This window comes from Procambarus clarkii, chromosome 5 (genome assembly GCF_040958095.1).
Source record: "Procambarus clarkii isolate CNS0578487 chromosome 5, FALCON_Pclarkii_2.0, whole genome shotgun sequence".
Taxonomy (NCBI): domain Eukaryota; kingdom Metazoa; phylum Arthropoda; class Malacostraca; order Decapoda; family Cambaridae; genus Procambarus; species Procambarus clarkii.
This window is the reverse complement of record NC_091154.1, coordinates 3,072,218-3,089,370: the sequence shown is the minus strand read 5'-3', so window position 1 is coordinate 3,089,370 and position 17,153 is coordinate 3,072,218. Positions and strand designations below refer to the sequence as shown.

The 17,153-nt window shown below is 41.5% G+C and overlaps 1 protein-coding gene across 3 annotated transcripts in view; it reads right to left on the bottom strand.

The window, feature by feature from the left end:
* LOC123765280 (HMG box-containing protein 4) overlaps positions 1-17,153 on the bottom strand; it is an 89,524-nt gene that overhangs the window by 21,333 nt on the left and 51,038 nt on the right. The window contains exon 9 of one of the 3 annotated variants that reach the window (XM_045753841.2): positions 2,425-2,578. In XM_045753841.2, the coding sequence (XP_045609797.1) occupies positions 2,425-2,578 (154 nt within the window). Of the gene's footprint in view, positions 1-2,424; positions 2,579-12,375; positions 15,059-17,153 lie in introns of those variants that run through there. The other 2 variants (XM_045753821.2, XM_045753832.2) reach the window with 2 other exon arrangements.

The window sequence follows — 17,153 nt, the reverse complement described above, 5'->3', positions numbered from 1 at the left end:
GTGGTTCTAGATAGAAAACTATCACCTGAGGACCACATAAAGAATATTGTGCAAGGAGCCTATGCAATGCTTTCTAACTTCAGAATTGCATTTAAATACATGGATGGCGATATACTAAAGAAATTGTTCATGACTTTTGTTAGGCCAAAGCTAGAATATGCAGCTGTTGTGTGGTGCCCATATCTTAAGAAGCACATCAACAAACTGGAAAAGGTGCAAAGACATGCTACTAAGTGGCTCCCAGAACTGAAGGGCAAGAGCTACGAGGAGAGGTTAGAAGCATTAAATATGCCAAAACTAGAAGACAGAAGAAAAAGAGGTGATATGATCACTACGTACAAAATAGTAACAGGAATTGATAAAATCGACAGGGAAGACTTCCTGAGACCTGGAACTTCAAGAACAAGAGGTCATAGATTTAAACTAGCTAAACACAGATGCCGAAGAAATATAAGAAAATTCACCTTCGCAAATAGAGTGGTAGACGGTTGGAACAAGTTAAGTGAGAAGGTGGTGGAGGCCAAGACCGTCAGTAGTTTCAAAGCGTTATATGACAAAGAGTGCTGGGAAGACGGGACACCACGAGCGTAGCTCTCATCCTGTAACTACACTTAGGTAATTACACACACACACACACCTGTGTGTGTGTGTGTGTGTGTGTGTGTGTGTATAAGGGGATGATCCCAAACACTGTCTTAGTTGAGTAGGCCATGACATAGTCAAAAGAATTGCATTCGAAAATTACACTGACTTCACACGGATCCTGCATCCTCTCCGAGACATAAACCAGGATTTTACACATTTCCCTCTTGCACTCGGGATCTGCCAACAAGCTGTTCTATCTCTTCATCCTCACTTTAATACACACAGAAATCACAATAGCATGATGCATCAAATGAACAAATCCACAAGGGCCGTGATGAGTTTGTGTCTCGGTGTCTTGTGATGAGCTTGTGAAACAAGGGTTTGTGTCTCGGAGAGGCTGCAGGATCCGTGTGAAGTCAGTGGAATACCTGGTTGCAATTCTTTTGACCATGTCGTGGCCTAGTTGACTAAGGCAGTGTCTGGGATCATCCAGGCATAAGTTCGAACCTTATGGTCCTTATGGTCCATCACGGTCCTTGTGGATTTGTTCATTTGATGCATCATGCTATTGTGATTTCTGTGTGTACTGTAGAGAGGGCGAAGAGGTTGAACAGCTTGTTGGTAGAGCCCGAGTGCATCAGGGAATTGTGTAAAACCCTGGTTTGTGTCTCGGAGAGGCTGCAGGATCTGTGTGAAGTCAGTGGAATACCTGGTTGCAATTCTTTTGACCATGTCGTGGCCTAGTCGACTAAGGCAGCACCTGGGATCATCCCGGGGCGTAAGTTCAAACCTTTATCACGGCCCTTGTGGATTTGTTCAAGATACATTGGGTTTATGAGAGAACATAGCATTGATGTTTTTATATTCTTGTAACGCCTCTAACACACACAGCACTTCGGACATAGCCTCATGTCTCATAGCCTTCATGGCCGGGTTCTAGCATGAGGTACTCGCTATGTTAATGTTGTCTGATGTGTTGTATAGCAATGATGATAAGCTACTAGGGAGGATAAGATACTTAGACGATAGTCAAGCTCTTTAAGATGAGCTAGACAAAATAAATTAACAAAACAACAAGTGGCTGATGGAATTCAATATGAATAAATGCCATGTTGTGGAATGTGGAATAGGAAAAAATAGGCCAACACAACATATAGATTATTTGAAAAGGCTTTAAAGAACTCAAAAAAGAAATACCTGGATGGTGAAGTATTAAATAAACTATTCATGACTTGTTAGAACAAAAATTAAACTATACCATTTTTCCCCATTTGATTATGCCTCAATGCACGTACTTTGAAATAGCCATACCATTTAACGGTAAACTTGGATAATATGGCAAATGGATTGGTAATTTTGGTAGTTTCTCTAACAGCATTTTTGTATTACCTTGCGATGATTTTGGGGCTCAAAGTCCCTGCGGCCCGGTCCCTGACCAGGCTGCCTAGACTCCACAAAATCTGGCCAATGGGGCAGGCTTAATATTGATGATGATGACAATGATGAACTAGACTATTATTTGGGAGAATTTTGATTTGCTGTCATTTTGAAAAATGCCAAATTCTCTGGGGGTCCTTGTGCCTTCTATGACTGTTCTGTTTTTTTTTCCTGATTTCTACCATTTTTATTGTACTTAAACTGGTTAGAGTAAAAATTACTCCTGCAAATAAACTACAGAGAAGCATACAATGAATTAGATTTCAGGTTTACATATGACAATTCTGGGTTTACCAAGTGCTGTGATTCTGGGTTTACCAAGTGCTGTGATTCTGGGTTTACCAAGTGCTGTGATTCTGGGTTTACCAAGTGCTGTGATTTCAAAACTGGTTAGGTACTTACCTCATGCTCCTTGAGCTTCTGTCCGATGTTATTGAGAGATTCACCGAGCAGTTTAATGTGTGCTGCAACATCAATGGGTGAGCTGCCAGTTACCTTATAAGCACTGGGAGGGCTGTTTTCATTGTTGGAGGCATTAGCGGCAGCCCGGCTGGCCCTGCAGAGGAAAGGTGTTGGCTGTCAGACTTTTGAAATCACAAATCGAAGAATATTTCGGGCTTTATGAATAGCGTCATGGTGGAGTGACAAAAGTTGTTTAGATGAAGGGGCACAAATAGATGAGGCAAGAGGAGCCACTAATGTACAGTATTTGTTTTATCATGTTAATGTAATTTCTTGTAATAGTTTTACCAACATGCAATTGTTTCACCAAGCCATTGATGCTGATGTTTGCTCAAAATGCTATGTGTGCTAGTGGCTTTGCAAGAATGTATAAATATCACTCTAATGTAATCGCACCAACCCATTGTACCTTCTTGTAAATAAAATATTATACAGTAATTACATTATTATTATGTTTTATGTGCAGTAATTGTTCTACCAAGCAGTTGATCTTTTATCCAATTGTTTTACCAGGCCAGTGATCTTTCATGTACCATAGTTATTTTAACAAGTACATGAACTATGGTGCAATGGTTATACCATGCTAATGTTCAGGTTGTAATGTGTCGTGCTTTCATGACATTTCGTTACACAGCCTCTTTGAAGCACACACAAACTATCTGGTAGGGAATATTTCATTTGATTTAGCATGCACAGCATTTCATTACAAGATTTGTCATAAATTTTGTATGTGATTAAAGGGGCATTTTTGGGTAAAAAAAAAAAAAAAAAAAAAACTCCTGTCTTCATGTCATACATCGTACACGAGACAAGTAAGGGTTGATGTTTTACATTAATTTTGATTGGATGAGCTGAAATTTTAGGAGTGAACAAAAAGCACTCGATTATGGAATAACTGAACCATTCATCAACCATCATAAAAATTGCCTGGTTGATTAAGCATGCAGTCTAAAAACATGGAGATCACATGCAGAAGATGGCACAATGATATGATTTGAATAGAATACAATAGCAACAATGCTTGCACGTTATTTGGCAGAGAGAGAAGTTATCCTTGACATTAATAACACGTACAGTACTTCAGTACTACGGTACAGTACTGAAGCTACACCATCAGCTGTCTTTGAGAAAATCTGCCACGACAACCATGAATTAGTATGCCAGGATAAAACTGCCATGACAACCGTGCATTAGTATGCCAGGATAAAACTGCCATGACAACCATGCATTAGTATGCCAGATTAAAACTGCCATGACAACCATGCATTAGTATGCCAGGATAAAACTGTTATGACAACCATGCATTAGTATGCCAGGATAAAACTGCTATGACAACCATGCATTAATATGCCAAGATAAAACTGCTACAAAAAACATGCATTAGTATGCCAGGATAAAACTGCCACAACAACGATGCATTAGTATACCCGGATAAAACTGCTACAACCACTATGCATTAGTGTGCCAGGATAAAGCTGCTACGACAACCATGCATTAGTGTGCCAGGATAAAACTACTATGACAACCATGCATTAGTGTGCCAGGATAAAGCTGCTACGACAACCATGCATTAGTGTGCCAGGATAAAGCTGCTACGACAACCATGCATTAGCGTGCCAGGATAAAACTACTATGACAACCATGCATTAGTGTGCCAGGATAAAGCTGCTACGACAACCATGCATTAGTGTGCCAGGATAAAGCTGCTACGACAACCATGCATTAGCGTGCCAGGATAAAACTACTATGACAACCATGCATTAGTGTGCCAGGATAAAGCTGCTACGACAACCATGCATTAGTGTGCCAGGATAAAACTACTATGACAACCATGCATTAGTGTGCCAGGATAAAGCTGCTACGACAACCATGCATTAGCATGCCAAGATAAACCTGCAGGTATGGAATTATTTAATAAATAAGTCCTCGTCAGTAGTCTACAGTCAAGGTGGGCTTTATTGGTCTAGCAATATGGTGGTTGATTTATGAATGTGTTACTGGGTAATGTGATAAGACGTGGGACCGCCAGATCATATCAAGAGTAAGTTAGACATACTGTATATACCCGGTACCTTTATACGAAGGCGTCTGGGTGGACGTAAACGAGAGCTACCTCATATAGGCAAATAGTTCTTCTTCCATGTTCTTTATTCTTATATTCTAACCAGAACAAATCCACAAGGGCCGTGATGAGGGTTCGAACCTACATCCGAAAGGATACCAGACGGGCCTTAATCGACTGTGCCATGACATTGTAAAAGAATTGCAGCCGGGAGTGTTACTGCCCTCACACGGATCCTGCAGTCTTTCCGAGACAAACCAGGGTTTTACACAATTCCCCCCCATGCACCCCGGGCTCTGTCAACAAGCTTTTCTACCTCTTCGCCCTTGCTTCATTAAGGGCAAAGAGGCGCGTCTGGGATTCTCTCGGATGTAGGGTCAAACCCTCAACCCTTGTGGATTTGTTCATTTCATGCATTACGCTATTGTGATTTTTGTGTGTAATTCTAACCAGTATATATTTGGCTCTACCAATGATTATATTTCAACTGTCGACAAGTATAATAGTAAAGTAAGGAGATGAGCTCTTAATCAATTTGTGCAATATGCAGATTATATGATTTGGCTTTATAGTAATTTTGCAACGACCAGATGAGCTCTGATCCTCTCCAGCCCTACTTAAATCTCTATGGAAATTTTATGAAAGCATAGTGAGGCACAATGACATTTCTGGATGTGTTGTGGGATAGTATACTGAACAGATAAGTTAGTAAATGTCTAAGATTTGTTGAGTTGTCTTCTATATGCATTTATTAACCAAGAGAGGAGTGAGTTGTAGAGAAGTGACACCCTATAAAAAAAAAAACTAGTAACTGCTGTTGTTAGGGACAGGAAACATGTACGGTACTTAGGTTTATCGAGGTCTTCCCTGAGCCAACTACTGACCTTCCCTAGGCTGCAACCCATAATAGTTGCTTGGTGAACAAAGGCATCAGGTGAAAGGAATACCCAACCATTTCTTTTCTGCTCTGGGACGAGTTGAGGATGAAGACCACTGTGTTACAGAAGAAGGTGCCGACTCATTTGTATTTGTCACTGACATAACAGTAAAGAGCTAGATAATGTAGATTTAATAATTGTGAACATTTTACTACCGATACGTGTTAGAGGCTCTGTTAGAATATATCATATATTCACCGACATTTGTATTTTCACAATCCTTTGTACTGTACTGTACCTTCTAGTATATATATAAATACTCTTATTCAAATAAATAATAATTGTGTTACAGTGAGAAGGTATATGCATTACCAAAGTGGAGCTATGATATCTATGGTAATTTAATCTGTACACTACTCAAATCACCACATGTGACTGATCTTCATAGGTTTTCAGTACATATATATTGTATATAATTTGATATATTTCTCAAACACCTCACATAATTTACTTCTCATTTGTTATTAAGTGTTTACCCCCATTTACCTATAAACAATATTTCTCAGAATTATTCAGTTTTCTAGAAACTCTGTTTAGTAATGGCTGAATTTTAGGTGCAACCCCTGTACCTATAATTATAACTCAAGCTTATGTTCATTGTTTGCATATTACTATGAATAAAGCATAATTTTTTTTCCATGAACACCTGGATGTTGGACTTAAAAAGCTTAGGAGTTTAAGGGTTAAACAAATTCCTTGGTATTCAGGGGGTCACCCATTTATATTTTGTGTTTATCACCAACAGATTTTAAATTTAGCAAGACAAAATATAACATAAGACAGTGGATATAAACTGGATAAATTTAAATTAAGGAAAGACCTGGGTAAATACTGGTTTTAAATAGAATTGCTGCTTTTAAGGAACAAATTACCAGGTGACATAATATATGTCGGATTGATAGTGTTTCAACTGTAGGTTAAGACATATATATATGAATGAGTTTGGGTATATAGCAGCTGCCTTGTATGGGCAAATAGGTCTCTAGCAGTTTTTTTTCATTCTTTCTTCTCGTCTTCTCAAAGGTTTCTTTTTACGAGTGATCATTTTACAGTGATGAAAAGGTGTTTAGGTGCTGATAAATAAATAATTTATTGGAGGGGGAACCCTAACTGGACATTCACTTCCATGACCGGTATGTTGTTGAGGTACTTCACATCTGTAAGGGATGGGGGGGAGGTTACCGGTATTTATTGTTCACATTACAGTACTGTTCATTTTCTATTAGTAAATCTTAGATATTTCTCAATATATGATTCCCTTTTATTCAAATAACTGGACTATATTTTCTATTATGAAATGAAGACTTAAAAATTAGAGTACTTTTTTTCTTTAGCATGCCACTGAAAAAACCTAGGTTATTTCCTGTATACAGTATATAAATAATAGAACAAAAATGGAGCAAATTTGTATTTTTTATTCTCGAGAAAAGTATGGCCTGAAACAAAGGTGCCACACAGCTGAAGGATTAAGTGTGATTAAGTGGTTAACAACATCTTAAAAAGATGTGTCCCCCCTGCCCACCAATTTATCCAAAAGGTATACAAGGCTGCTTGCGCTGCAGTACACAATTGTAAGAAAATTATCCTGGGAGCGTGTAAGCCTGTATGGTTACATCACAGGGAATATGAGGACGCTGAGTTGGGTTATTATGGCGGAGTGGGAAAACGATGCCTAACCACTTGACCTGTCATGGTTCAACTCTCCACTGACAACAAATAAGTGCAGGAACCATTTTTCAACAGTAATGATATACCCATAATCATAATACAGTATCTTGATATCAATCAATCAGAAACTTTCTATATTGTTCATGAATTATCATATACAGTGGAACCTCGGTTTTCGAATGCGCCTGTTTTCAAATTTTTCGGTTCACTAGCTCAATTCCTTCGAAAATTTTGACTCGGTACTCTGAGTTTGCCTCGGTGATTGAATTTGTTGATACACGTATGGGTCGACCGAGCACATGACATGCTTCAATTTACCAGTGTCTCCTACCTAGTGATGACTGCGCTTGAATTCTTTGTGAAGAATTTCCATGACCTGTAGCAGTCTCCGTGGCGTAGTGGTAAGACGCTTACCTGGAATTCCGCGAGCGCTTTGTCAGAGTTCGTATCCTGGGCGCAAATCCTTAACTGCAGCCTCTGTTTAACTCAACAGTAAAAATGGGTACTTGGTTGTAAAAACAATTCTTCGTGGGGGTTGGTATATCGGGGAACTTAGGATTAAGGACTTGCCCGAAACGCTACGCGTACTAGTGGCTGTACAAGAATGTAACAACTCTTGTATATATAAAAATAAATAAATAAATAAAAATAAATTTCACTGTTTTTGTGCTTTTTTGGTTTCTGAACACAAAAGTTCTTATTATATACAGTATCACATTATGGGTTCCAAGAAAGTCAGCGGTAAAGTTCAACCTCAGAAAACAGTTGTGAGGATGACGCTAGAGGAAAAACAAGAGAACATTCATAGTGAGACAATGTGATGTCTCACCACAGACAAGTGTTAAAACATAGGAAAACACAACTGTCTATAGACAGATTCTTAGTAAGACAAGCAAGCAGTGAGCCACAACCAGGTCCTAGATGCCTACAAAATGTAAGAGAAAGAGAGAGAGTACCCCAGAAATGTCCTCACCGCTATTATAATGGAAGGGGACTCCCCTTCCAAACACTAACACCTCTCCTCCTCCCCCCTTCTTTACTGTTTTTCATATGCCAACAAGAGTCCTCAATAAAGGTAAGGTACCTATGAGTATTATTCTGTATAAAACTTATTTTTTTAGTTAATATTTTTTGGGGGTGTGAACGGATTAATTCAATTTGCATTATTTCTTGTGGGAAAATTCGTTTCGGTTTTTAAATTTTCAGTTTTCGAATCATCCCTGGGAATGGATTAAATTAAAAAAATGGAGGTACCACTGTACAGTACTGTAATTACTTTTTCAATGGAACAGAAAAGTTGCCGCTGACAAGAGGCAAAACCACCACTAACAGTGACTGTTGTTGACAACCACTGACAGCAGTGTGACTGTTGTTGACAACCACTGACAGCAGTGTGACTTGTTGACAACCACTGACAACAGTGTGACTTGTTGACAACCACTGACAACAGTGTGACTGTTGTTGACAACCACTGACAGCAGTGTGACTTGTTGACAACTACTGACAACAGTGTGACTGTTGTTGGCAACCACTGACAGCATTGTGACTGTTGTTGGCAACTACTGACAGCATTGTGACTCTTGTTGACAACCACTAACAACAGTGTGACTGTTGTTGACAACTACTGACAACAGTGTGACTTGTTGACAACCACTGACAACAGTGTGACTGTTGTTGACAACCACTAACAACAGTGTGACTGTTGTTGACAACCACTGACAGCAGTGTGACTGTTGTTGACAACCACTGACAGCATTGTGACTGTTGTTGACAACCACTAACAACAGTGTGACTGTTGTTGACAACTACTGACAACAGTGTGACTTGTTGACAACCACTGACAACAGTGTGACTGTTGTTGACAACCACTGACAACAGTGTGACTGTTGTTGACAACCACTGACAGCAGTGTGACTGTTGTTGGCAACTACTGACAGCATTGTGACTGTTGTTGACAACTACTGACAACAGTGTGACTGTTGTTGACAACCACTGACAACAGTGTGACTGTTGTTGACAACCACTGACAGCAGTGTGACTGTTGTTGACAACCACTGACAGCAGTGTGACTGTTGTTGACAACCACTGACAGCAGTGTGACTTGTTGACAACCACTGACAACAGTGTGACTTGTTGACAACCACTGACAACAGTGTGACTTGTTGACAACCACTGACAACAGTGTGACTTGTTGACAACTACTGACAACAGTGTGACTGTTGTTGGCAACCACTGACAGCATTGTGACTGTTGTTGGCAACTACTGACAGCATTGTGACTGTTGTTGACAACCACTAACAACAGTGTGACTGTTGTTGACAACTACTGACAACAGTGTGACTTGTTGACAACCACTGACAACAGTGTGACTGTTGTTGACAACCACTAACAACAGTGTGACTGTTGTTGACAACCACTGACAGCAGTGTGACTGTTGTTGACAACCACTGACAGCATTGTGACTGTTGTTGACAACCACTAACAACAGTGTGACTGTTGTTGACAACTACTGACAACAGTGTGACTTGTTGACAACCACTGACAACAGTGTGACTGTTGTTGACAACCACTGACAACAGTGTGACTGTTGTTGACAACCACTGACAGCAGTGTGACTGTTGTTGGCAACTACTGACAGCATTGTGACTTGTTGACAACTACTGACAACAGTGTGACTGTTGTTGACAACCACTGACAACAGTGTGACTGTTGTTGACAACCACTGACAGCAGTGTGACTGTTGTTGACAACCACTGACAGCAGTGTGACTGTTGTTGGCAACCACTGACAGCATTGTGACTGTTGTTAACTACTGACAGCAGTGTGACTGTTGTCGATGACAACCACGAGTTCAGGAAGTGGATCCTCCCACTACCTCAATTCCACCTATTTCATCGCATCAAGACAGCAGGAGGAAGCTTCTGGGAGGAGCTGTCGCATGATAACCCTTCACAATTGGGTTTTAGCTTGTCTTAGCAGTCTGGTCAAGTCTCACAGCAACTCTACATCCACTCAGGGGTTCACATACCCTTAAGAACATAAGAATAAATGTAACTGCAGAGGACGTATTGGTCCATACAAGGCAGCTCCTATTTATAACCACCCAATCCCATTCATATACAAGTCCAACCCACACTTGAAACAATCAAGGGACCCCACCTCCACCACGTTACTCTTGTCCTGTACATATTTTGTGTTATAGAGTATTATTATATGTCACTTTACATGAAAATGGTTTGTGGTTTTTATTACCTACTGTGCTATGGTGCATTATGTAACCACCGTATCAACTAGTTTATGGTCATGCCACCTATGCTCCCGAGTAACGAGTGAGATTATGTCATGTGGCCCCCACGCCGGGCTCAGGGCCCCCACGCCGGGCTCAGGGAGAAGAACTCCTGAAACCCTCTCCAGGTATGTGGAGACGAGCTCCTGACTCCAATTGGCTTTGAACGCTTCTTACACGAGACCTATACTGATCTTGGTAGACGTATTCGGCAGGTCGGCAAGACGTGTGGGTCTGGGTAATATCAACTTCTTGTACTTGTATTTTGCACTTTGGTATTTGAGTGGCTGAGTCATTAAGTTGTAATTTGTGTTACCCTTTTATATGATTTTAATGCAATTCCTATATTGTGTGTACAAGACAGTTGTATTGTAGGTGTTAAATTTGGTTTTGTTTGTTTTAATACATTAAATTTTGGTCAAACTTTTGCTTTTTTAACTTTAATCCTGTTTCCCCATAATCACATTGAAGTTAAATACAGTTTTTTTTATTATGCAAGCAGACCATCAGCTGCGTACAACCGCAGTACCTTTATTTAACATACCATGAAAACCACCAACAATATTAACTATTGATGATGGCTACTGACAACAGTGTGACTGTTGTTGACCACTGACAGCAGCATGAGCACCCGTCCCGTCACTTGTGTTGTCCCGTCTCGAGTACTGCTCAGTACTCACTTCCCCCTTCAGAGCAGGAGAGATTGCTGAAATTGAGGGAATACAGAGAACATATACGGCACGCATAGACGAGATAGAGCACCTAAATTATTGGGATCGTCTCAAAGCTCTCCAAATGTACTCTCTAGAAAGGAGACGAGAGAGATACCAAATAATATACACATGGAAAATACTGGAGGGCCAGGTCCCAAATCTGCACAGTAAAATAACAACGTACTGGAGTGAACGATATGGAAGAAAATGCAAGATTGATCCAATGAAGAGCAGAGGTGCCATAGGCACAATCAGAGAGCACTGTATAAACATCAGAGGTCCGCGGTTGTTCAACGTCCTCCCAGCGACTGTAAGAAATATTGCCGGAACAACCGTGGACATCTTCAAGAGAAAACTGGACTGTTTTCTAAGAGAAGTTCCGGACCAGCCGGGCTGTGGTGGGTATGTGGCCCTGCGGGCCACTCCGAGCAACAGCCTGGTGGACCAAGCTCTCACAAGTCGAGCCTGGCCTCGGGCCGGGCTTGGGGAGTAGAAGAACTCCCAGAACCCCATCAAGCAGGTATCAACCACTGACAGCAGCATGAGCACCACTGACAGCAGCATGAGCACCACTGACAGCAGCATGAGTACCACTAGTCACAATAGACAGAGGAGAGCTGCCAGAAATCTGGAAAAGGGCAAACATTTAAGACAAGGGACAGACATGAAATACTAAACTATAAACCAGTCATTGACACACATTCAATGCAGACTGCAGCAAAATTGACCCGAAAAAATAACTATAAAACATTCGGGGAGAGAAATCTTATAACAGAGGCACAGCACAACTTCAGAGGGGAAAATCATGTGTAGCAAATTTGTTTAAACTCTACGACAGTGTTAATAAAGTCACGAATAAGACTGAAGTAAGGGTAGACTGTAACTTTCTAGACTGCCAGAAAGCTGTTGATACAGTCCACCCACAAAAGACTAATACAGTCTGCAAAATGGAGGGAAGTAGGGGGGGGGGGGGGGGATAAGAGGAAAGACATTGGACTGTGTACGGAAGTATCTGATGGACAGGAAACAATCATTGTCAGAGAGAATATGTTAAGACAGGTGAGGAGTAAAAACTGCATTTCCAAAGGGCTCTGTTCTAGGACTGCTGCCTTTTCTAATGTAGACAGCGTTTTTGCCTCAGGTTATCAAAAGTCAAGCCTGGCCTCAGGCTGGGCATGGGGAGTAGAAGAGCTGCTACTGACAGTGACTGGTAAAAATGCCTACTGATGATTAATGTCTTTATTCTATATATAAAAAATTATCTTTGACAAGGATGAATTACATCAACCAGTGACTGAACACAGAAAAGCTGCATTAAATACACATAACTTTATTTTTATTGATACTTCCTAAATATCACAGAGTAGATCTATAAACCTCCTGAATACAAAATATATTAATTCAGCAAATTCAGGAAAAGTAATGGACTCTTGGGATTTTTTACTATAGTGGGTGTTGATTTTTAACCTAACTTTCTACCCAATTTTGTCATAGTGCGGGTAAAGTTCCATCTCTCGTGGTTTGCTCACTCACGGTGTGTTCACTTCCACACACTAGTCTCTGGAGAGGAACGTTCAACCCCCAAGCACATTGTTTGCCACCAGACCGTAAACCCTGGGAGTTACAGGCACAAAGACATTTCATAATTTGTTCACTTCTACGAATTTGTGTTCTGATAATTAGGAGTGCCGGTCTTCGTTTCTCAAGTGACCCAATCCTCAGGAATCACACGATGGACTAGGAGACATCCTCAACTCTCGGACTTTCACACTTTATATATATACACGGAAATTCATCACCGTCAGACTCGATGATCTCTTCGCTGCTACTTTCGATCTTTACATCACAAGGTCCCTGAGATTTATAAAACTCACTATGCAAATTGTCCTCACAAGAGATATGTACTATTTTGTTATCTGAAATATCAACTGGAGTCTTCACTGTTGCCTTGCTTGTGTTCTCAGGAGCTGTGGGTAGTGTTGAACCAGATAAGCCAGGGTTTATATCTTGGTTCATCACAACAATGTCATGTTTACATTCAGTAGTCAAGTCCTCCTCCTCCTTCACTCTCACCTCGGTTAAACTGTTATCGTTATCAAGAATTACTGGTTGCTCATCCAACTTGGGTTTTCCAAACACATGGACAATATTTTTATGACCGTTGTCACCATGCAGCAGAGGTTCAAAATATACTTCCAAAGGATCATTTGCTACAAGGAGATCAGGACTATTCACTGAAGATTCAGGGACAGTCAGTATTTCCCATTCATATGGCAGCTCCACCTGTGGCACCCTTTCAAATGTCGATCTGGAAATACATGGCTTTGTTCCATGGCACAGTTTTAATGGATATGGTACTTCAATAGAATTCATAGACTGCCAGATTTTGTCTTTTGAAAACAATGGAACAACAGGCATGTTAAATGGAATAAGACCACTCTCTTTAAAGGCCTTAATGGCAAGATCGTCTTCCATTTTCTTCCAAGCATCGAGAAATATTACCGGAAAGCATTTCTCGGAGAGATTAGCCTTTCCTATATAATTTTCAAGGACATTCAGACTTCTCTTGTAATTAGAGTGAAACTTGCTCAGCATTCTTGAGAAAGGATCCAGAGGATTAAAGGGAGTATGGTAATGAGAGAAAAGTATTATACCTTCCTCTTGACAGAAGGTGAAGGCGGCCAAACTTGCATGGCAGGGGTGCCCATGGACGAGCAGCAACACTGGTTTCTCAATCCTCTGCTCCACAAGTTCATTGTTGAAAAGTCTTAACCAGGTCAAGAATAATAAGGGTTCTAGCATCCCAGTTTTAGAGGCAGCGGTATGAAACTGGGACTGGTCGATGAACTCGGGATCATTCCATGCTGGCGTACCATATCCCTTCTGCAGAAATAATGGCTTCAGGTAAACACCTGCAGCAGAGAACGTCACCATCACATTTATGCCACTAGTTTTTGGGCACACAAAGCTGTACGCATTTCTGTTTCCTCGGTAAATGATGACATGATTCCTGATGCAAGTGAACGAGAGGAACAACTCGACACAATTAAAGATTCGAGATGCATTTTCCTTTACCATGAATCTTGAGGCAACTATGCCATAATGATTGAACAGGTACTTCCTAAACATCATCGTCCATCTCCATACGCTGTAGTTTGTCATCGTATGCCAAGCTCCCGAGTGTAAAAGTTTCTCGCCAAACTTCCTCAAAAATTCCTCGACACCCTTTGGGTAACAAGAAAGACCAAGGTACTGCTTTATCATGTGTATGTCATTTAATACAGGGAGTCGTCCAATCTTCCTCATGCGCAACATCCATTCAAAGAATTTGTCACTGTAATTGGTATGCATTATACGCTTTAATGAACTGTAAAACATTTGTGGACTGGTTCTATTCTTCAAGCGATTCAGAATTTCCACGTTCCTTTGCAGTCGCTCCACTGACATGCAGTAAAATTCTGAAGCTTGTGGCAACGTAACTTGCTGGGCGAGTAAATTCCGCAGAGCAGCTTCAAGAATTTCTGGACAGCAGTCACTATATCTGATCTTCATTTCTCTGAATATCTCATTTATTATTAGTGGTAAATCTTTCTTTACGAATTTCAATACGTTGAGTATCACCCCTCCTCTAGGTAACGGTATTGTGGTCTCTGGAAATTTCCTCCCCCCAGTTCTGACAACAATCAACGTTCTTTTGGTCTCTGGCTCTGGTTCTCCCACCTCTTCGGTTAGTTTTGTGAAGCTGCTCTCTGGGTGTTCCAGGTCTTCATTTCTATCAATGGACCATGCTGTCACCTGGGAACTGATTTCTGTCTCTTGGGGACCCTCTATTTCATTATCCAATATAGAGATAACGATGTCCCCCGCTTCTTCCTCTTCACCATAAACTTCGTGTACTGTAACACTCCTGCAAGTTGGAAAACACGAGAAATTAGCCATTGCTCCAGTGAAAAATGGCTAGTAAAATTTTGTTAGATTATCTACAACCTGTTAATCAGTGTGAAGACTTGGGTCAAATTTGTAGGCTGGGACCCACTGAGAAGAATCACGCCAAATAGAATTTACCTTTGAAGGAAAAAGATCATTTCCAGAGCAACTGCAAGATGGTATATTAAAGGTGGAATTAATGCTACACCAACGGATCCATTACAGTGCCTCACAAAACAAGTACCCCTATTGTGAATGACGATTTATCAAACGCTATAAAAACGCCCGAATGTAACGTAATAAAGTGCCTCTTTCCGGATGAGCCCCAGTGGTTCCCTGAAGTTATCTCACTGAGATGGCTTCCAAATACTAGGTTATATCAGCCACAGAGTTCTGTTTGGCCTGCTGGGGAACACAACCAGAACCTGGTCCCCTCATAGAAGCAGAGAGCAGATGACACTTCATCACAAGAGCATCCAGAAAGTCAACAAATCATCACAGACCAATGTTGGGTTCAAAGAACTGTAGCCTCAAAACTGCCATATGAACTCCCTTAACAATGTAGGGGGTTGAGGCAGAGCTGCAGGTTACCCTTCAGCCTTCAGAGTCATTCTGGAGCAGATGTGAAGGCAACAAACACCAACTGACAAACCCAGTTACTGGTGGTCACTCACTGGGAATTATATGTAGCCTGACACAGCCAGGGCAATGCAGTTGTAAAGGCTGACCTGTATGTGCTGTGTAAAACGAGCATGAGAAGCCCCAGTGCGCTCCAGCCAGCCGTAATGGTTGCCTTCAAGCACGGGTCTAGAGGAAAGGACCAAAGACCCCTAACATCCAAGGTACAGCCCACACCCTCGTACCTCAGGTACAAGGTGTGGGCTATACGGTACCTCGAGGTGTGGTCTGGTCTCTAAAGAGCGAACTACCAAACATAGGCAAGGACTAAGGAATCATAGACAGAACCAAACATAGGCAGTGGATCCCCCCCCCTCTGACTGGTTGATGATCCGGGAGCCCTGCGGTGGATGACTGTCAGCAAACACATCAGTAACGGCTTGAAAGGCTGTAGGAGACCTTGAGCTCTGTCCTCCTTCACCACTACCGGTGGTGTTTTGGTACTCAACTAGTTGTGCTTGTGGAGATTGAACTTCGGCTCTTTGGTCCTGCCTCTCAACCATCAATTAACTGGTGTACAGGTACCTGAGCCCATTGAGTTCTATCATATCTACATTTGAAACCGTGTATGAAGTCTGTCTCCACTACATCACTTCCTAGTGCATTCCATTTGTTGTGTACTGCTAATATTTGTTAAAAAGAGGCTTATGAGCTCATGCTAGAGATTTAATTTTTCCTTTACATACAGTAGTTTGAGGAGTTCGTTTGGCAATTTTGAGTCTTCCGTTCTTTGAAGCTAGCAATGGTCTGTATTGGTTCGTTGATTTTCTGCATGCTTCCCTGGCGGAACAGTGGAGTATCACTTTTCTGCACCTCTATGAGGGGCACTAGGTTCGGGTCTATGATCCTCAGTAGGCCAAACAACTCCACAATTTGATGTGACCTAGTAGATGGGAACCAGCCAGATGCGACCTAGTAGATGGGAGCCAGCCAGATGTGACCAAGCAGATGGGAGCCAGCCAGATGTGACCAAGCAGATGGGAGCCAGCCAGATGTGACCTAGTGGATGGGAGCCAGCCAGATGTAACCAAGCAGATGGGAGCCAGCCAGATGTGACCAAGCAGATGGGAGCCAGCCAGATGTGACCAAGTAGATGGGAGCCAGCCAGATGTGACCAAGCAGATGGGAGCCAGCCAGATGTGACCTAGTAGATGGGAGCCAGCCAGATGTGACCAAGCAGATGGGAGTCAGCCAGATGTGACCAAGCAGATGGGAGCCAGCCAGATGTGACCTAGAAGATGGGAGTCAGCCACGAGAGATAGCTTTAGGGAGCCACACAGGGCTCCACAACAAAGAATCACAGGCATATGCAGCTCTAAGATATTGATTGCTGCAACAAACATGCAACATATTCAAATATTTTTATCTTTTCAGTTTCAGTGTTACACAAATTTTCA